The sequence below is a fragment of the Salmo salar genome, chromosome 01 (assembly GCF_965601325.2).
Source record: "Salmo salar chromosome 01, fSalSal1, whole genome shotgun sequence".
Classification (NCBI taxonomy): domain Eukaryota; kingdom Metazoa; phylum Chordata; class Actinopteri; order Salmoniformes; family Salmonidae; genus Salmo; species Salmo salar.
Genome location: NC_138291.1, coordinates 64,304,668 through 64,327,708, shown reverse-complemented (window position 1 = coordinate 64,327,708; position 23,041 = coordinate 64,304,668). Strand labels below are relative to the sequence as shown.

The window sequence follows — 23,041 nt, the reverse complement described above, 5'->3', positions numbered from 1 at the left end:
TTCCTCTTCCTTTGGAGTTAAAAGAGGACGCAAAAACTTGTTCTACCCAACCTTTTACGTTGAATGTGACATATTTTAATGGATTTCCATCTTGCTCTCACTAGCTAAACCTTGGCGTAAAATAAAACCTACGAGCTCTCTATGTTGAAAACAAACATTGTGAATAGACATTTATGGCTGAATATTTACTGCCCACAGTAAGGGCTGCTTGAGTCTCTTTTCAGGAGAGGAGAAACATAAATGGGGGGCCTAAGCCCACTAATTTGCTTCGCCCTGTGGATATTGACTAAATCATAAAATACACACTCCTGTAAATGTAATAGAACTCACCCCGGGGGAAAAAACGGTTAGTTGAAAATGTACAAATCAACTGTAGCGACCGGATAGCGGGGTAAACGGATCCAAATTCCAAGAAAATGTCAGCAGTTCAGTCCCAGGACAGCACGGATAAGAAAAAACAAACAAACTGCATCTTATCCCACAGAAAGACCATCCTGATTCAGACGCGGTTCAGTTCTTTGAGAAAAGTGAACAGTTCTCCCGGTGTATCGAAGAGATGGCTTCAGCCTTTGTACTGAACTTTCATCCGCACAGGGTGAATGAGGTAGCCGGTGATGTTCTTCTCCTTCAGTGCTTTGGCGGCAGGTCTGAACTGCTTGCGGCGTCTGGCGAGATCCTCGCTCATATCCGAGAAAAGGCTGACCCTCTCGCCATCGATGTTGATGTCCCCTTTGGCTCTTGCGAGTTGCAGTATCTTCTCTGTCCTGGAAATGAAGGAACCTGATCAGGGCGACCCATGGGGGTTCATCTGGCCGGGGTTTTGGTGCTGATGTTCTGTGGGCATGTTCGATTTCAAACGGCTTGGTGAAGTTGATTATGCCTAGGACATCCGGGATCCATTGAGTGAAGAAACAGACCGGGTCACGGCCCTCGCTGTCCTCTTTCAATCCCACCACACGGATATTGCTACGTCTGCTCTGGTTCTCCATCTGGTCTACCTTGTTTTTGAGGTAGGCATTGTCCTTCTGCAGTTGTATCAGAACCTGGTCATGTCAAGTGACGGTATCTTCAACTGTGCTAATGCACAACTCAGCATTAGTCGTTCTCAAAAGGAGATCATTCAGGGAGGATTTCAGGTCGTCAATGGAAGAATGGAGTTCAGCTGATTTCTTGTCAATTTTCAGAGAAAGACCTTTGTTACTATCTTGATTTTCCCTGAGTAGAGTAGCAAGCATGCCGGCAGGCTCACAAGAGGCTGCTGAGAGCAACAGTCTGGAACTGTCATCTGAGTTATGAGGGCTAATGCTAATCTTGCTAGCTGTAGCGTTATTGTTGTCTTGGGAATCAACAACGTTTTGGTCGTCCTTCTTGCCTCTCGGCCGAGGTCCATGGCTTTTTGGGAAGCTAAGTACTTGACAATTTATCAGCCGACGTTAGAATATTGTTTCAACGTTGTTATTTAGGTAATAATAGAATAACTTCGAAGAGCTCGGTTTGTCAACGTCTGCTCAGCTCCGTGGCATCAGGTGCTCCCAGCATTCCTTATTTGCGCAACCTTTGCACAGTCAAAGGAAAATGCCACTTGGTTAGCTATGAGACATAGACTGTTTAGACTTTCTTTTGTTGCCAAGCAAGATAAATAAACGTTCAATACTTTCTGAGTGAATGAACAACAACAAAAGCTTCCTGTCATCACCAGGCTGTCCATTTAAATAGATTGAAAGTTCATGACCGGGTTCGTAGCATAGGTGTTAACGTCACCTCCATGGGATCTGATGGGACTGGGTTTGCCTCTCGGAGGAGACATTTTGAACATTCTCTTTCGTGTATAGTTTTGAAATGAAATGGCAAGGGACTGTGGTGCGTGCTACAACGGGGGAGAGAACGGTGGAGACTGCAGAGACCTTACCAGGAATACTTTGTTGTCCCCATCCATTAGATACACTCCACCCCTATGGTACATCCCCGGGTCACACTTCTTATTGGCAGGGTGATGGATTCTGTTCCCTGAAATGCGCACGCCAGCTGATTGAGGGAGAAACGGGCCCTCTCTATACACTTGTCTGGGCCCACTGGAACGTCCAGCTCCTCCACTGTGCGATATCAGAGAAGACCACCGTTGGCCCGGGAAACATTCGGAGGATCACCTCTAAATCCGCACATCTGCCACACCACTGTCGTCCCCTTGATGTATCCCAAGTCGTTTGAGGTGGGTGACCTCAGTGGGAGAAGTAGCACAGGCCCGCTGCTAGCGCAGAACACCAAGCAGTTTGTGCCTCTTCGTGTTTTGCTCTCTCAGCCGCCTAATGTGACAGTCAATAATATATGTAAATAGTTAATGGGTAGGCTACATGTTGATTATTTGTGTATTTTCCAGGAGCTTGCTTGATTGTCTTGTTAAAAGACATTGGGGATTTTTTTCCAGTTTACTCTACATTGGCCTAAAATGGGTTTCTAGTTTTCCCTTCCCTTTGGAAAGTCAGCTGTTCATTTTGAATAAATACTGATAACTACATTATTTCTGTTGCCATTTGTCATCATTGTGTATTTTTACTTTACTTGTTATGCTGTATTATGTTAACACTGTACAATACTGTTGCATAATCCCCTTCCTGTGTAAAAAGCATGGAAATTCCAAAAAATACATATATACATATAAGTCGAAGTTTACATACACATGAACGTGGTACCTGAAGGTACCACGTTCATTTGTACAAACAATAGTACGGAAGTATAAAAACCATGGGACCATGCAGCCGTCATACCGCTCAGGAAGGAGACGCGTTCTGTCTCCTAGAGACGAACATACTTTGGTGCGAAAAGTGCAAATCAATCCCAGAACAACAGCAAAGGACCTTTTGAAGATGCTGGGGGAAACAATTACAAAAGTATCTATCCACAGTAAAACAAGTCCTATATCGACATAACCTGAAAGGCCGCTCAGCAAGGAAGAATCCACTGCTCCAAAACAGCCATAAAAAAGCCAGACTACGGTTTCCAACTGCACATGGGGACAAAGATTGTACTTTTTGGAGAAATGTCCGCTGGTCTGATGAAACAAAAATAGAACTGTTTGGCCATAATGAACATTGTTATGTTTAGAGGAAAAAGGGGAAGGCCTGCAAGCCGAAGAACACCATCCCAACCATGAAGCACGGGGGTGGCAGCATCATGTTGTGGGGGTGCTTTGCTGCAGGAGGGACTGGTGCACTTCACAAAATAGATGGCATCATGAGGAAGGAAAATTATATGGATATATTGAATCAACATCTCAAGACATCATTGAAAAACGCAAATGGGTCTACCAAAGGACAATGACCCCAAGCATACTTCCACAGTTGTGGCAAAATGGCTTAAGGACAACAAAGTCAAGGTATTGGAGTGGCCATCACAAAGCCCTGACCTCAATCCTATAGAAAATCTGTGGGCAGATCTGAAAAAGTGTGTGCGAGCAAGGAGGCCTACAAATCTGACTCAGTTACACCTGCTCTGTCAGCAGGATTGGGCCAAAATTCACACAACTTATTGTGGGAAGCTTGTGGAAGGCTACCCAGAAATGTTTGACCCAAGTTAAACAATTTAAAGGCAATGCTACCAAATACTATTTGAGTGTATGTAAACTTCTGACCCACTGGGAATGTGATGAAAGAAATGAAAGCTGAAATAAATCATTCTCTCTACTATTATTCAGACATTTCACATTCTTAAAATAAAGTTGTGATCTTAACTGACCTTTTAACCAGATCATTCTTACTAGGATTAAATGTCAGGAATTGTGAAAAACTGAGATTAAATGTATTTGGCTAAGGTGTATGTAAACTTCCGACTTCAACTGTATGTTTTATGTGAGATGTAGAAATGGGTCTGAAACCGAAAAAAAAGAAAGTCATGTGAGCATCACAAAGCCTACTCCACCCATGCTTTACCAAGGTTTTACACCACACATCTTTGACCTACTCCAGTAGCTATGTTGATCTATTGTACTTCAAAACAATGTGTATGCAGGTTGATTAGGATTATAACCTTCTCAAACATCCCAATTCATACTCTTCAGTGGAATAATGGACTTTACAGTGTCCTTTATTAAAATTGTATATATATGTATATATATAGTACCAGTCAAAAGTTTGGACACACCTACTCATTCAATGGTTTTTCTTTATTTTGACTATTTTCTACATTGTAGAATAATAGTGAAGACATTAACACTATGAAATTAAACATATGGAATCATGTACTAACCAAAAAGTGCTAAACAGATCAAAATATATTTTAGATTTTAGATTCTTCGAAGTTTGCCTTGATAACAGCTTTGCACATTCTTGGCATTCTCTTAATCAGCTTCATGAGGTAGTCACCTGGAATGCATTTCAATTAACAGATGTGCCTTGTTAAAGTAATTAACTTTCCACAAATTAACTTTTAAGACATCAAGGTCAGTCAATGCGGAACATTTCAAGAACTTTTAAGGTTTCTTCAAGTGCAGTCGCAAAAACCATAGAGCGCTATGCTGAAACTGGTTCTCATGAGGACCGCCACAGGAAAGGAAGACCCAGAGTTACCTCTGCTGCAGAGGATAAGTTCATTAGAGTTAACTGCATCTCAGATTGCAGCCCAAATAAATGCTTCACAGAGTTCAAGTAACAGACACATCTCCACATCAACTGTTCAGAGGAGACTGCGTGAATCAGGCCTTCTTGGTCGAATTGCTGCAAAGAAACCACTACTGAAAGGACAGCAATAAGAAGAAGAGACTTGTTTGGGCCAAGAAACGGACATTAGACCAGTGGAATTCTGTCCTTTGGCCTAATGAATCCATGAAACCCTAACCACGCTGGGCCAATTATGTGCCATCCTATGGGACTCCCAATCACGGGACTCCCAATAACCAGCTATAGCTAGCTTAGCTCTCAAACTAGGTGGCATACTGCCTTCTCCCTACAGTTTTCAGAGGTTCACATGAGCCCACGACTGGATCATGTGAACTACAATGTTCTGCCCCCAGCTGTGCCCTGGACACCATATGTGAATTGATTGCCCCCATCTATCTTCAGAGCTCGTGCTGTTAGGTGACCTAAACTGGGACATGCTTAACACCCCGGCCATCCTACAGTCTAAGCTTGATGCCCTCAATCTCACACAAATTATCAATGAACCTACCAGGTACAAGCCCAAATCCGTAAACACGAGCACCCTCATAGATATCATCCTAACCAACCTGCCCTCCAAATACACCTCTGCTGTCTTCAACCAGGATCTCAGCGATCACTGCCTCATTGCCTGTGTCCGTAATGGGTCTGCGGTCAAACGACCACCCCTCATCACTGTCAAACGCTCCCTAAAACACTTCGGCGTGCAGGCCTTTCTAATCGACCTGGCCCTGGTATCCTGGAAGGATATTGACCTCATTCCGACAGTAGACGATGCCTGGTTATTCTTTAAAAGTGCTTTCCTCACCATCTTAAATAAGCATGCCCCATTCAAAATGTTTTAACCAGGAACAGATATAGCCCTTGGTTCACTCCAGACCTGACTGCCCTTGACCAGCACAAAAACATCCTGTGGCGTACTATCGAATAGCCCCCGCGATATGCAACTTTTCAGGGAAGTTAGGAACCAATATACACAGGCAGTTAGGAAAGCAAAGGCTAGTTTTTTCAAACAGAAATTTGCATCCTGTAGCACAAACTCCAAAATGTTCTGGGACACTGTAAAGTCCATGGAGAATAAGAGCACCTCCTTCCAGCTGCCCACTGCACTGAGGCTAGGAAACACTGTCACCACCGGTAAATCCACTATAATTGAGAATTTCAATAAGCATTTTTCTACGGCTGGCCATGCTTTCCACCTGGCTACCCCTACCCCGGCCAACAGCCCTGCACCCCGCACAGCAACTTGCCCAAGCCTCCCCCATTTCTCTTTCACCAAAATCCAGATAGCTGATGTTCTGAAAGAGCTGCAAAATCTTGACTCCTACAAATCAGCCGGGCTAGACAATCTGGACCTGTCTCTTTCTAAAATGATCCGCTGTATCGTCTGAGATCCCCATGGATTGGAAAGCTGCCGCGGTCATCCCCCTCTTCAAAGGGGGAGACACTCTAGACCCAAACTGCTACAGACCTATATCTATCCTACCCTGCCTTTCTAAGGTCTTCGAAAGCCAAGTTAACAAACAGATCACCGACCATTTCGAATCCCACCGTACGTTCTCCGCTATGCAATCTGGTTTCCGAGCTGGTCATGGGGGCACCTCAGCCACGCTCAAGGTCCTAAACGATATCATAAACGCCATCGATAAGAGACAATACTGCGCAGCTGTATTCATCGACCTGGCCAAGGCTTTCGACTCTGTCAATCACCACATTCTTATCGGCAGACTCAACAGCCTTGGTTTCTCAAATGACTGCCTCGCCTGGTTCACCAACTACTTCTCAGACAGAGCTCAGTGTGTCAAATCGGAGGGCCTGTTGTCCGGACCTCTGGCAGTCTCTATGGGGGTGCCACAGGGTTCAATTCTCGAGCCAACTCTTTTCTCTGTATACATCAATGACGTCGCTCTTGCTGCTGGTGATTCTCTGATCCACCTCTACGCAGACGACACCATTTTGTATACTTCTGGCCCTTCTTTGGACACTGTGTTAGCTAACCTCCAGATGAGCTTCAATGCCATACAACTCTCCTTCCGTTTCAACTGCTCTTAAATGCAAGTAAAACTAAATGCATGCTCTTCAACCGATCGCTGCCCACACCTGCCCGCCCGTCCAGCATCACTACTCTGGACGGTTCTGACTTAGAATATGTGGACAACTAGAAATACCTAGGTGTCTGGTTAGACTGTAAACTCTCCTTCCAGACTCACATTAAGCATCTCCAATCCAAAATGAAATCTAGAATCGGCTTCCTATTTCGCAACAAAGCATCCTTCACTCATGCTGCCAAACATACCCTCGTAAAACTGACTATCCTACAGATCCTTGACTTCGGCGATGTCATTTACAAAATAGCCTCCAACACTACTCAGGAAGTTGGATGAAGTCTATCACAGTGCCATCTGTTTTGTCACCAAAGCACCATGTACTACCCACAACTGCGACCTGTATGCTCTCGTTGGCTGGCACTCGTTTCATATTCGTTGCCAAACCCACTGGCTCCAGGTCTTCTATAAGTCTTTGCTAGGTAAAGCCCTGCCTTATCTCAGCTCACTGGTCACCATAGCAGCACCCACCCGTAGCACGCGCTCCAGCAGGTATATCTCACTGGTCACCCCCAAAGCCAACTCCTCCTTTGGCCGCCTTTCCTTTCAGTTCTATGCTGCCAATGACTGGAACTAACTGCAAAAATGACTGAAGCTGGAGACTCATATCTCCCTCACTAACTTTTAGCACCAGCTGTCAGAGCAGCTCACAGATCACTGCACCTGTACATAGCCCATCCAACTACCTCATCCCCCATAATGTTATTTCTTTTGCTCCTTTGCACCCCAGTATCTCTACTTGCACACTCATCTTCTGCACATCTATCACTCCAGTGTTTAATTGCTGTATTGTAATTATATGGCCTATTTATTTCTTTACCTCCCTTATCCTACCTCATTTGCACACACTGTATATAGACTTTTTTCTATTGTATTATTGACTGCATGTTTGTTTATTCCATGTGAAACTGTGTGTTGTTTGTGTCGTACTGCTTTGCTTTATCTTGGCCAGGTTGCAGTGTAAGTGAGAACTTGTTCTCAACTAGCCTACCTGGTTAAATAAAGGTGAAATAAAAATAAATTAAAAAGATATTGATAATCATCGATACGGCTTTCGAAACATATGGCCCTTATCTTTCATCAGCGAAAAATAATCCTTCAAATAAAAAAGATAGACTTACTGTAGTAGTTTGCACAGATCCATACAGGTATGGGTGCCTCCATCTGACGAAACTACACTTCCGCTACACTTCCCGAGTTCGGAGCACACTTGATAGCTAATTGGCAGGTGTTCGGAGCACACTTGATAGCTAATTGGCACAGGTGGTCACTTCTGTCTGTTTTCTTTAAACAAGTGCTGAAACATGGAGATATGGAACACTAACCCTAAATAAAGGTGTTTATCAATGTAGCCTTTTTGTTTGACATTTTTTTTAATATGAAAGATAAGGTTCTTATGCTTCCAGAACTGCACCGCAAGCCATTTTGTGTTAATGTTCAGACCTGTCGTCGGGGCTCTAAACAAAATGCCTTCATCCAATGACACTTTTGTGTAATGTAATGGAACTGGGAGTCATGATCAAGGGCTATAGCTAGCTAGGCTAATTAAGGCTACATGCTGTGCTTTCTCCACAACCCCATTCAGATAAAACAACAGCCTACCTTTTGGTTGCTCGTCGTGGCCTACTCCTCATTTCTCAAAACTTTTATTCCATAATTTTTTTCCCATCTTGCAATGTGTCCCTGAACTCTCAGTCCACTCATTCCATTGAGCCGCTTTTATTGGCCAACATAAACAACAAGCTACACACATGAAGGCTACTGGTCGGCTACTGGTCGCTCAGTGCGCGTCATAAAAATGACATTGAAAAGGTTTTTAAACAATGTCACATGGATATTTTTGTTTCATTTAGGAAAAGCCTTTTCAATGTTAAAAACAGTTTAAAATTGGCCTATATTAGGCTCTCTTTTTTTTAAATCAAAATGCATACTCACACAAGTATTTGAATACTAACATCCGTTTTAATATTCAAATAACCATGCACATCCCTACTAACAGCTATAAACCAATAAGCATCCAGGATCTAAGTGTACCATTTTATGAGGGATCTAGTTTGGATTAAGCCTCAAAGGAAGACAGTTTTATCATGTGTAGGTTTCATTCAAGTCTCTGTTCATTATTTAACTAGTAACTCTGTCTTTGACAGGAGAGACACCAGATTCTCACTCTGACAGAGGGAGGAGTACTCCAGGGGAATCAGACCCAGAGATGCCCAAACCATTAAGATCACACCACTGCTCCCATTGTGGAAAGAGATTTACCCAGTTAAGGAACTTGAAAGATCATGAAAGAACACACACAGGAGAGAAGCCTCATCTCTGCTCCCAGTGTGGAAAGGGTTTTACCCAGTTAGGGAACCTGAAGGACCATGAAAGAAGACACACAGGATATAAGCCTTTCCAATGCTCTCAGTGTCAGAAAGGTTTTAACAGGGTTGAGGACCTGAAAAGGCATGAGATGACACACACAGGAGAGAAGCCTTTCCAATGCTCTCAGTGTGGAAAAAGTTTTATCAAGTTCAGCAACCTGAAAATGCATTTGAGAACACACACAGGGGAGAAGCCCTACCACTGCTCAGACTGTGGAAAGCGATTTACCCAGCTAGGGAACCTGAAGTCACATGAGAGAACACACATGAGAGCAAAGCCTTACCATTGTTCCCAGTGTGAATTTTTTTCTTCTTCTCATCACGGGACCTGATAAAGCATGAAAGAACACACTATGTAGAGAGGCCCTACCAATGCTCTGTGTGGAAAGAGATTTATGAAGTCATCGCATCTGAAGGTTCATAAGAGAATACACACAGGAGAAAAAACATTCCAATGCTCTCAGTGTGGAAAGGGTTTTGCCTGGGTAGGGAACCTGAAACAGCATGAGATGACACACACAGGAGATAAGCCTTTCCAATGCTCCCAGTGTGGAAAAACTTTTACACAGTTAGTGCACATGAGAACACATGAGAGGACTCACAAAAGAGAATAGCCCAACTTCTGTTCCAAGTGTGTAAAGTTATTTTTCTCCCAAGTTAAGGGGTCTGAAAGAGCATGAAAAAATACCCAGGAGGAGAAGACATACCACTGCACTCATTGTGGAAAGACATTTTCCCAGTAAGAGGACCTGAAATCACATGAGTATAATTGTTCTATAGTTGCCAGGGTGCCGTAGTGGAAGCCTAAGCAGAGTTTTCCTGTACATCTTTTTTGAAATTATTTTTTATATAATTAAAAAATAATTATGAACTTTTTTTGTTATGTAATTAAGTATTGACTATACATATACACACACACACAGTGCATTAGGAAAGTATTCAGACTTCTTGACTTTTTCCACATTTTGTTATGTTACAGCCTTATTCTAAAATGAGTTAAATAAATCAGACCGTTTGCTATGAGACTGGAAATGTATGTCCAATCAATTGAATTTACTACAGGTGAATTTACAATCAAGTTGTAGAAACAAACAAGGATGATCAATGGAAACAGGATGCACCTGATGTTAACTTTGAGTCTCATAGCAAAGGGTTTGAATAGAATACTTATGTAAATAAGGTATTTCTGTTTGTTTGTTTGTATAAATTTGCAAAAATGATAAACTGGTTTTCACTTTGTCATTATGGGGTATTGTGTGTAGAACTGATGAGGATTTTTTTTTAAATATATATACATGTTACAATAAGGCTATAACATAACAAAATGTGGAAAAAGTCAATCGTTCTGAATACTTTCCGAATGCACTGTATGTATCAATCTAACCAGAGATAACCATGCAGCCAATTAACTTGTCTTTTTTTTAAGCGTCTTTAAGATTCTTCTTGTGATTAAAAGGGCTACATAAATTAAATCTATTATTATTGTTAGAATAGAGAGGCTGTGTTCTGACTTCTGTTTTTGACTGAGAATGAGTGTTTTTGTTCATGCCACACAAAATGTAATTGTATATTCAATCAAAATCTAATTTTATTCGGCACATGCTTCGTAACCTATGGTTAGACTAACTGGGTGTTCATAATAGTCACAAACCACAGTTACAGTAGAGTACAATACAGTAAAAAGTAGAGTATAGTTAAGTACAGAAGACTAGAGCACACATGAGTAGAGTGCAGTATAATGTAATATTCTCTACTGAACTATACTTTTTACTGTACTGTACTCTACTGTGCACTACTGTACTTTGCTCTACTGTTCTGTACTGTACTGTAAAAGAGATCTTGGTCTCAGCATGACTACTTGTCAAAATAAAGGTTAAATAAAATATTCTACTCTATTTTACTGTACTCTACTGAACTCTAATGTACTTTGCTGTGATGTCCAAACTTGTGAAACATAGATGTCTATGATTGGTACAGATTTGGTCCTGTTATTACAATAATAGCCAGTGTGTAGAATAAAAGCCAAACATGCAAAAGGAGGATATTAAATTGTTCTACATTTGTGTACCTATTCAGGATACATCACCATGAAGAGAAGGGCATTCATAATTATGCATTTCTGTAACGAGTGTCGTGTGTGGAGGACCAAGACGCAACAGGGACGGGTATACTCATCTTCTTTTTAATATTGAAGAAGGTGAAACAAAATGAAACACGTATACAATTACGAAAACGACACTAACAATTATGTCAGGTGAAGAACACAAAACAGAATACAACTACCCACAAACCCCAAAGGAAAACAGGCTGCCTAAGTATGACTCCCAATCAGCGACAACGATGTACAGCTGTCCCTGATTGAGAGCCATACCAGGCCAAAACAAAGAAATACAAAGCATAGAAAAAATGACATAGAATGCCCACCCAAATCACACCCTGACCAAACCTAAATAGAGACATAAAAATGTCTCTCTCAGGTCAGGGCGTGACAATTTCTGTATAGTACAGATCAAGGACCCATGATGTGAGTCTCAGCGTTACTCTGGTACCGTGAAATTGTTCATATACTGTGCCTTCAGAAAGTATTCATACCCCTTGACTTATTCCACATTTTGTTGCTACAGCCTGAACTCAAAATTGATTAAATAGTTTTTTTCTTACCCATCTACACACAATACCCCAAAGTGAAAACGTGTTTTTAGACATGTTTGTTAATTTATTGACAATGAAATACAGAAATATCTCATTTATATAAATATTCACACCCCTGAGTCAATACTTTGTAGAAGCACCTTTGGCAGCGATTACAGCTGTGAGTTGTTCTGGGCATGTTTCTAAGAGTTTTCCACACCTGGATTGTGCAACATTTTCACATTATTATTTTCAAAATTCTTCAAGCTCTGTCAAATTGTATGTTGTTTATTGCTAGACAACCATTTTCAGGTCTTGACATAGATTTTCGAGTAGATTTAGTGTAACTCGGACACTGACGAACATTCACTGTCTTCTTGGTAAGCAACTCCATTGTAGATTTAGCCTTTTGTTCAAGGTTTTTGTCCTGCTGAAAGGTGAATTCCTCTCCTGGTGTCTGGTGGAAAGCAGACTGAACCAGGTTTTCCTCTAGTATTTTGCCTGTGGTAAGCTCCATTCCGTTTCTTTTTATCCTGAAAAACTCCTCAGTCCTTAACGATTACAAGCATACCCACAACAATATGCAGCCACCACTATGCTTGAAAATATGAAGAATGGTACTCAGTAATGTGTTGTATTGGATTTGCCCCAAACATAACACTTTGTATTCAGGACAAACAGTTAATTGCTTTGCCAGATTTTTTGCAGTATTACTTTAGTGCCTTGTTGCAAACAGGATGCATGTTTTGGAATATTTGTATTCTGTACAGGCTTCCATTTTATCAATCTGTCAATTAGGTTAGTATTGTGGAGTAATGACAATGTTGTTGATCAATCTTCCGTTTTCTCACTGCCATTAAACTGTAACTGTTTAAAAGTCACCATTGGCCTCATGGTGAAATCCCCGAGCGGTTTCCTTCCTCTCCTGCGACTGAGTTAGGAAGACGCATATATCTTTGTAGTGATTGGTTGTATTGATACACCATCCAAAGTGTAATTAAATCTCCCTCATTCACTTTCATTTCACATCCAAAGCTCGGTCTGGCGGACATCTCACTCTGTCTGTACTTGACCCCAGTCTTCTTCGACACACCATCTCCCTTTTATCATCATTTTCATCAAATTCAGATTCAACTTCTGCTTTCCTAATTCTCTTCGACCTCTTCTTCCTCCTCTTCCGAAATCCACCTTTTCATGTCCCTATCCCAATATTCCTCTTCTCCCGGCTTTGCTAGCGACCCGGTGGCATCCCGATTTAACTCCATCTCATAATCGTCCCATCGTCTAGGATTGATGTGCATTCCTGGTAATACACTCATGTCCCCCGTGGACCGGTTCATACATACACAAGGGTGTACAACATCCTAAATTGTCTGAAAATCCAAAAATGGGGGTGGAAAATTGTTTTATTAAGACAGTACATATATTTGCTATATATATTTTTTCGTCGTCTCGCCATTAAAGCTAGCCAAGGAGGAAAATGATGCCTATGCAGCCTGATTGGAGGATGCTTTATGTATGAGCCTATTATTACCGGGAATGCTAGATCTAGCTGCCACTATCAGCTGCCTAGGCTACACTCGAGCCATTTTATTAATGGAAAGAGACAAAAAACACCAAAAGTGTAATGACATTCAGCGATTGTCATTGGGTCTACACTCCTGTAGCCTGAATGAATTGATGCGTCTTGCTGACAAAATTACCTTTTTATGTAGAAAGAAAAGTTGGGACACCTGTACGCTCTTAACCCCCCCCCCCAGTTGACTTTGTTTGATTTTAGGGGGACTCATGTCTCATTCAGGTGGTCTCGTTCTCTCCGGCAGGTGGCAGCAGCTTAACAGAGAGTGAAGTCCCTCTAAATGACAAACCTAGGCCCAGTTCCATTTCAGTCCCTAGTCCCTACGTCTTTTGGGGTTACTGATCTGGAAGGACTGGTATATATAATAATAATAGAAAGGGTAGGGTTAAGGTAAATGGGTAAGGTGCAGAAATGGATTAATACCAGTCTATCACAGTCATGTTTTTTTCATTGCGCAGGCTCTGCTGGCTTAATTATTGCCAGTGATGAGGTATTCTAGACAAAGACAGATTATTATTTTGGATTTTCTGAAAAACTTAACTGACCAAAAATATAAATGCAATATGTAGTGTTAGTCCCATGTTTAATGAGCTAATATAAAAGATCCCAGAAATATTCCATACGGACAAAAAGCTTATTTCGCTCAAATTTTGTGCACTAATTTGAGCAAAATGTTGCATTTATATTTCTGTTCAGTATATAAGACTGCTGTAGGTCAGTGTTCCTCTGTGTATTCTAATGTTTATGTAGTCCACTGCTTCATGTGTATTTCAATGCTTCATATCTCAAGTAAACTTCTATAACAATAGACTTACCTGAAACAAATTCACAGGTGATTAAGATACTTACATATTTTTAAGAATACAGAGCACTATTTCATCTCACAAAAAGAGGATAGGATCATTCTAATGCTAGCACACAACTATCTGGGACCGTATGCATCGAGCGTCTCAAAGTAGCAGTGCTGATCTAGGATCAGCTCCCCCCTGTCCATGTAATCTTGTTCATGGTGATCTAAAAGACAAAATGTATCCTAAACAGCACTCCTACTCTGAGATTCTTGATACATATGGCCCCAGGTCTAGAAGTCACAGCCATTAGTTTGCAAAGTATTTTATTGTAAATGTTTACAATTCTCCATGTGAGGTTATAGTTTTGACGAGAGACAAAAAAAATATGATAATAAGGTAACAAAAATAAATACATCTGTTGAGTAGACAGTGGTAAGTGTGGAGGCGAGTTGATGCAGAATTCCTTACTATGAATGAGCTGACTAACCGAGTTTTCATTCAATTAAACTTGCTTGAGAGATTCTAAGGAAAGACATCCTTGTCTGCCATTGTAAGCATGAATCTTTTGCCATCTCTTACTCTTCAATCAAAAGCTACACAGGTATAACATGTGAAAAAGGTTTCTTGAAGTTTAGTCTCATCCTTCCTACATGGCTAAATGGTCCAAATGAATTGTATGGACATCATTTCAGCAACAGACCACATGGATTCGACAAGTGAGTTGGTTTCAGAGGAATGCTCATTGTGACAATAGCACAACCGCAGTACAATTATGTTTGTTATATCTCAACCATAAAGCCAGTGTAGAGAAACATAATGAGCGATGCTAATAATCTGCTCACATAGAAAACATACCACAGGCTATATTGGCATCATAAATGAACAAGAGTCAATAGCAATTGCTAAATCAACAGTGGCATAGGCTACATTTTGCCAACCATTAACATTATACATTTCCCCCCCAATTTGATACGTTGAACAGTGGTAATAGCGCCACACACACACACACAATAACTCTTGTCAATGCTGAAACATGGGTTAACATTTTAGTTACACAGAGGGACACGGCCACTAAAAACAGGAAATGACAAGCAGACCGAGCCCCCACAGGGATTGTCGAGGTAACAGAATAACTGTTCAGATAGAATGTCACGCATCACCAAACATTACACTCATTCATTCACTCACCTAATACTCTCTTCAGCTCCAGCTCTTTCTAACAGGGTTAAAATTAAATAATAACCCAGAAGAAAACACAGTTTGAAAGACTATTTAGAAATGTAAAAAAAAAAAATCACCTTTCTACATAAAAATACTGTTTGTTCCATTTATCCCCACAGTTCCGATCAATATAACTGAAGATACTTAAATCTGATCTGAAAACAATATGACGAACATGTAGAGAAACATAATGCCTTTAGTGCCTTATACACACACAGTGGTCTGAAAAAATACATGTGGAAAACCTCTTCTGCTGGTATATAAAAGTGCCACAGTCGGGCCATAGAGTCAGTGGTTATAGGCCCGCCTGACAAGTAGTGTTCATAGGTCAGTTTAAAATCCTTCAAGTGGTTTGGTCTTTCAATGTTTCTTCATGTGATTGTTGGCCTGTCCTTGTAAAGTCCTGTTAAAGCCTGCGTGGATCTCCATATCAATTGTCGTCTCAATCGTCTCGAATGGCTCCCTTCCCTTGCCTCATTTCATCCATCCTCACTGATGTGAAAGAGCTGGCAAAGTGAGATCAAATCCCCCTGGAACCTTCTAACATATTACTAGTACCCATCCTGACATGACAAGTCAGAGCAGATGAAGCAGAAAAAGACACGGAGAGGAGACGAGGAGAGGAAGCCACTGTGGACCAATTAGGTTGCATTTAGACAGGCAGCCCAATTCTACTTTTTTTTTCTTCACTAATTGGTCTTTTGACCAATCAGATCAGCTCTGAAAAAGATCTGATGTGATTGGTCAAAAGACCAATTAGTGGAAAAATATTAGAATTGGGCTGCCTATGTAAACTTAGCCTAAGATGCAGACAGTGTCCAGTTCAGGATGAGCCAGTCTAAGCCAGGCTTCTCTGTCTGGGCTTGATTCTTGGGTAAAGCTGTTGAGAAAGACACACATACTGCTTAGTAAATACATTGGAACATTATCAAACAATAATTAACCTCTTAATGCAAAGTTTTTCAGTAAGGTTTAACTTGAGGAAACTCAGTTGTGACACTGACTCACCCCCAGAAGGTTCCGAGGGATGTACCCCTCGGTGTCGCCCATGCGCGCCCACCACCACTCGATCTCATCCTCGTCCTCCCGGCGAACGATGGTCATGCAGTCACCCTCACGGAACGCCAGCTCATCAGAATTGTCATTGGAGTAGTCCCACAGGCCGTAGACCACGGCCCTGTTCATAATGCCCATCTTCTCCTGCACTCCTGGAGGAAAGAGGAGGAGAAAGAGGGTTTAGCAGAGCAAGAACACATACAAAAATGTACAAATCATACACAGATATATGCACGCATTCAAACAAACTTTCCCCAGACATAACACTCAAGGCTATAGGATCAGTAGATATGTTGAGCTACTAACCGTAGAGGAACTGGGAGCACTGGGTGTATCCCTCCTCCATCTCCTCACACTTATCTGCTGCCGTCTGCATGTCACTGTAGGTCATAGCAAACACCGCTGCTCCCGACTCAACCAGGAACTTACACACCTGCACGTTATTACAGGAGGCCGCGCAATGCAGCGGAGTCCTGAGAGAGAACCAGAGAGGGAAAAGAAGAAAGAGAAAGGGAGGAAAAAGGAGTGATATTAAGAAAAAAAATCATACATTCCAAAATACTTTCAAGTAAGAGTTCAAGTTGGACTGCAGTTTACAACACTCCTATCACTGACTGCAGTAAGAATCACAATCAGAGGTGTTGGTAGTATAGGATCCACTCACCATCCATCACTGTCGGCTGCGTTGACGTTGACACCAAACTGCACCAAGAACTTGACGATCTCTGTGTGTCCGGCACAGACTGCGTTGTGGAGGGCTGTGATCCCCTCATCATTTGGCAGACTAGGGTCCTCCACCTGAGAGAGGAGAGAGAGGTGGATACGATTTCACAACTCGCTTTACACATAGTATATTTTACACCCACTTAATAAAAATTATAATCAGCTAAGACTACAAAACAAACATTAAGACTACAGTACTTCATTTTGATTGAGAGGGATGGTTTACCAGCTACCATGCTACCTGCTATTACAAAAACACCTTTACAAATTTTCCTTCACTACACACAAGCCTGTTAAAAAGCACTTGTAAACACTGTCTATGAAAATCTTTGCTTACAAAATAGCTTAATAGAGAGCCACTTTAGGGAATAATATACATCTATACATACACAGACATAGTCTTACCTCGTAGATGATCCTCTGGACCAGGTCAAACTCTCCCTCCAGAGAGGAATCCAGGAGCAGGGCCAGAGGGTTAAACTTCACCCTCATACTGTGGTCGATCCTTTCCGAACCAGTCTTACGCAGGTTGGTCCTCTTCCCCTAATAGATACACGGAGGTGAGTACACTTTTCAAACAATGTCATGCCTTGATGAAGTCACACAGCCACTGACACACACTCACAAGGAAGTGTCTAAGGATTTTAGCTAGTGTCCGGTCCCATCTGTACTCAAACGGATAGAGAGATGATATATGGACGTCCTTGAGCCACATTCCAAATCAATGCTCAGTTCATATGAATGGGTGCCAGCCCACAATGCAACACCATGCTAAAGAATAATAAACACATTGCAAAAACGATTCTATAGGGCATCCAGAGTATCCATTGAATGTGAATAACCTGGCTTGAAAAAGAGAAAAGGTATGAGCGACCTGTTCCTTCAGCTCCTAGCTCATTACTGAGCTTATTGTGAGGGGACCAAATCAGTGAAGAAACAACTGGTTTCACTAAGCAACCTGATTATTACTCAACCAGATTATGGTTATTACTGGCCCATGAAAGAAAGGGCCCTTTTTGGGTCTTAACAGGGGCCCATTGGGTTCAGTGGAAGAGAGCAGGGACTGGGAGGCAAAACTGGATCAGACCATTCATCAACACTCCTAGGGTAGGACCTATTACTGGGTAGTATACCGTATTTTACAATTTACAGGTAGTGATGCACGGACCGGTTTGGGTTTTTACTTTACCTTCTATAACGGTATTTGAATGTTTGGTTAAATGTGGTACGTTGTGTGTGTAACGTACATTTTTATAGTTTACTTCACTACTTGAGTCAACTCTCTCCGCTATCGCTCTCTCTCCATGCCGCTTTCCACACAGAACTAGCCCTGTCCCGTCATTCAAGGAGCACATTTGTTGTTCCTCGACCATGAGACACTTGAGTTCAGTCTGCATGGTCAATGCAGCACATGCAACAATGTTGATGACAACGATGCTGTTTCACTTTGCTTCTTAATATAAATCCACTAGCGTTGTATAATTACACTATTAGTTTGTGTTTCTCACATCTGCAAACAGCTAGGTAGTATTTTCTTTTTCGAAATCATTGCATTTTTCTCTCCAATATTTATCTTGTCTCATCGCTGCAACTCCCCAACGGGCTCAGGAAATGAAGGTCGAGTCATATGTCCTCTGAAACATGAACCGCCAAACCGCACCTCTTAACACCCGCTCGCTTAACCCGGAAGACGGCTGCACCAATATGTCAGAGGAAACACTGTTCAACTGACGACCAAGGTCAGCCTGTGGGCGCCCGGGCCACCACAAGGAGTCGCTAGAGCACGATGAGCCTTGTAAAGCCCCCTCCCCCAAACCCTCCACTAACCCAGACGACGCTGTGCCAATTGTGCGCCGCCCTATGGGACTCCCGATCGCGACCAATTGTGATACAGCCCGGAATTGAACCCAGGTCTGTAGTGATGCCTCAGTGCCTTAGCTGCGCCACTCAGGAGGCCAGCTAGTTTGTCTTTTCTTAGCAAGTCGGGCTAAATCTTGTTAGCCGCTAATTGTTAGCCACTAATGCTAATCTTAAATACAAATCGCTAGCTAGCTAACAAATGTACTGAGTCAGAGAATACATAATTAGCTATACAGCCTAATAATACCAGTGACAGTGTAGACCTAAATCCGCATGTTGTTTGTGCAACTGTATCTTCTAAATCAAAAAGGAATACGCGAAGCAAGAATATGTTAACTACATGAAGTGGCTAAGACAAAACATTCAATGTAGCCAAAGATTATGGGGTCCCCTAGGTAACACTTATCAACACTTTGGTTCCTACCCTGTCACAATAACTCCTCCATGGGATTTTCATTCACTGTCATGTCAAACAACATTGTATTCAAAGTGCCTACGATTCTATGTCATGATTCCAACAGTTCACCCAAGTGTTTTGCTCTAAATCGCAATTGCAACATTTGGTTAAAAATAAGGCTTGGATTGTTTGCCTATATCGTGCAGCCCTACGTGGCAGTGTGGAAATGATCTCAAATAAGTGCAGGAAATGCAGAAATTTAAAATAATTTTGGGTTGAATTGAACAGTATAACAATCAGAATGGAGAAAGACCCATTAAAATCACTTAGAATGTGTTGACACCCTAGGGTCAGGCACTACTCATAAAGCAAATTTAGAATTTTGTTATTCAAAAATGTTAAATAGTCATACTGTTCATTTATTTATTTTTTTAAATACAGTGATATGATATTTTGGCCATATCGCCCAGCCCTAGTAGGACCCCACTGATAAACCAGCTTAGAGAGGATCAACAATGGAATGCAGCTTGTTGTTTACTTACAGGGCTAGAAAATAACCAAAGCTCATTTCATTGTCACCCTTGGACGGGCGAAGATTGAATAGGTTCCACTTCCTACTGCACTTGATCAGGATTAATGTGCTTATATAACCAATGAGAGGGTGGAGGGTGAACATGTACTGTATAATCTGAACAGTCAGAACAACCCATGATCCGACCATGAGACTAATAACATGAGGCACATACAGCACTGTAGAGTACAGTCGGCTATTGTTAATACATGCTATGGCTTAAGACTGGTGTTAAGCTATTTGCAGCAAGTAGAGTGGATGTGTTTGATCTGGTACTGGTGTTAAATGTGTCTGATTGTGAGCTGATGTTTATGAATGTCATAGAAGGCACTTAAAATGAAATGTATCATCATCATTAAAACAACAGTGTAACTTAGGTTTCTTACAGGTGGCAATGTGACCTGTCCGGTGACCTCTGGTGCCTGCATGCTGAGAGTGTCCTCCCCCAGGCTCTCCTGCCCAGCCCCGCTGGGGTAGGGTGGTGGAGGGTAGGGGGGGAACTCCTCCGTGAAACTCTCTGGAGGAGGGGTCAGGCTGGGTGGGCTGGGCTCCTCCATGCCAACAGCAGCAACAGGGGTCGGTGCAGGGAACAGGGGCTGGTCAGGTCGCGGTGCAGGGTGGGCCGGATGGGGAGGGGGAGTGAACTCCTCTCGGTCTCCCTTTGGGATGGCTGGTGGGGGAGTGTGCTCTGCAGGGAGTGGGGGGAGGAGGTTAGGGGAGGGGGGCAGGACTTCACAAGCCTCAAGTGTTACACTCTCCGGTTGGCTGCTATCCCCACCAATCTGGGCCCCTGGAACACCAGGCCCTGCCCCTCCCTCCTCCTTCACAGCCTCGGGTGTGGTGGGCGTGGTGAGGATGGTCTCCATAGCAGCCAGCGTGGTCTTCTGGTATAGCAGTTTCTGGATGTTGGGCCCCGCGGGGCCCTCGGGCTCTGTGATAGAGCTGCGTTTCTTCAAGGGCCGCGGGGCGTTGTACAGCTTCTTCCTGAGGGCCTCCAGGTCCCCGTCGCTCTGGTGGCGGTAGGGGTTGGAGATGAAGGGCAGCAGCTTGGTGGGGCTGAGGGGACGAGGGGTGCGCTCTGTCTCCCCCTGCTGGCCCTCGGTAGGGGGGACATGGGGGGCCCCGTGGTCCACCTCAGAGGGCTGGTCTGGGGAGTTTCGCTGCTCGCAGTAAGGATTTTCTGGGTGCTGGGGGCCTCCGCTGGGGATCACAGGCTTACCGTACACTTCAGACACAAAGAGAGACAGAAATAAACAGAGAGAATCGGTTAGGAGTTAAAGCAGGCTTTATAAAAACAACAAACAGACAACCTCTTTTCCTGCTAATAAACAATGACACACCAGGACCAGAGTTGTAGAACATGTAACATTTGAATCAGTTTGTAAGAATATCATCCAGGCAGTATATAAAATAATTAAACAAATTAAAAATATATATTTTATTGTCACACACACAGGTGTAGTGAAATGTGTTATTTTACAGGAAAGCCATAGTAGTACGTCGCCCCTTGAGAAAATTACGGTTAAGTGCCTTGCTCAAGGGCACACTGACAGTTTTTTCCATGCCACTGGACCCGGCCCCTATCTGTTAAGGACCATGTGGTTGCTGCCCTAGTATCAGTCTCCCGATGTTAACAGAAGCACCGCTGGGCCCCGAGGGACCCCCTTCAAGCTAATGAGCAGTCATTCTGACTGCAAACGTTAAAAACTTAGACATGAACTCAGTAATAAAAACAGCAGCTCTGGGCTGTATTCTTTGACAATCTCTCTCTGGTCATGGTTTTAAAAGTTATGAAATCTCACATATGCCAGTATCAAACTTTGCTGTGGCCGGGGTCGTGGAGTGAATCTTTTCAGACAAATTAAATGGGAACACTTTGCCAACCCGGTGTGCAGGGCTTCTGAAACAAGTGCACCTACCGCCAACAGCGCAACACGAATAACACGAAAAAAAGAGCACAAGCCTTTACGCCTTCATCATTGGCTTTTCTACAGAAATGTTTAGTGATCGACTAGGAGTGCCTTGAAGATTGACCAGTCGATAGCGATTGATCCTTTGGTGACCAATGTACTAGCGTTTTTTCCTCCTCCGTTCTTCTCCCCTTTGCTCTGTGTACACATGCTGCTTTTCCTTCAGAAAAGAATGCATCACTACTTTGTTAATTTGCACAATGTATCTTGTTCACTTTCGCTTGTAAATGTCCACACTCACGAAAATGACATTCAGTAGCTACTAGCTATGCTTGTATAACTTTATGAACTGGATTTATAATATATATATATATATATATATATATATATATATATATATATATAAAATTAAATTAAAAAAAACTAGGAGCACGCTGCATTAAAACAGACAACTGAAGAAAAAGCAATTATTGAAGGAGCTGCACTACACTAAAAATATCTCCACCGTGCCGCAGAGGACAAGCGGCAGCTATGCAAGGAGAGACTCAGCACCTGGAAGACCCCATGGAGGACAATCATACTCGACTCGAGTGATTGCCGATGGAGAAGATGTGTGTCAACATGTCAGGTTGGTGGCTTTGTCCTGAAGGAGATCCACAGGGATGATAGCCTTATGGACTCTTAATAAATTGTGAAAGCACACTAAAGACCTCACTTCTGCAAATTGAGACACAGCCAGTCTCAGATAGGGCCAAGAGTTTATTCTGATCATGTGACCTGACCAGTAAAATCTCTAGGTGCTTGTCATATCCTAAAAGTAGTTTGTCTTATCATAACCAGGGCATCACGTTTTTCCTGGCCAGAGCAGAGCAGATCCCTGAGAGTTCATGTCCTCTGTTTCACTCAAGAGGAGAAATCCCACTGGTGAGACTAACTCATTACAAACCTAGTCAGACATATCTGCATATGCAAACCGGTAATAGTAACAGGGTGATGATGAGGATTACTTTGATGTTTTATTTAACGATTGCCATGCCTCGGGGCTTATTACCTTTAATTAGATTCACTAACTGCAGCTTGTTCTGAGTCAGGACCCTCTCCTCTCCACTGGCTAAATTCAATTACGGTACTCTCCTAGGTACTTAACATAAGACTGACGGCAGCCTGCTTTAACCTCTC

General features: G+C 42.5%; 1 protein-coding gene across 2 annotated transcripts in view; it reads right to left on the bottom strand.

Moving 5' to 3' along the window:
* Positions 1 to 14,430: 14,430 nt before the first annotated feature.
* The window catches only part of LOC106607150 (apoptosis-stimulating of p53 protein 2), a 52,544-nt gene continuing 43,933 nt past the window's right edge, over positions 14,431 to 23,041 (bottom strand). For both annotated transcript variants that reach the window (XM_014203789.3, XM_014203797.3), the window contains 6 exons: positions 20,339 to 21,177; positions 17,530 to 17,667; positions 17,066 to 17,199; positions 16,708 to 16,874; positions 16,354 to 16,553; positions 14,431 to 16,225 (listed from right to left, as the gene is read on the bottom strand). In XM_014203789.3, the coding sequence (XP_014059264.1) occupies positions 16,184 to 16,225; positions 16,354 to 16,553; positions 16,708 to 16,874; positions 17,066 to 17,199; positions 17,530 to 17,667; positions 20,339 to 21,177 (1,520 nt within the window). In that variant the 3' untranslated portion in view covers positions 14,431 to 16,183. The remainder of the gene's footprint in view (positions 16,226 to 16,353; positions 16,554 to 16,707; positions 16,875 to 17,065; positions 17,200 to 17,529; positions 17,668 to 20,338; positions 21,178 to 23,041) is intronic.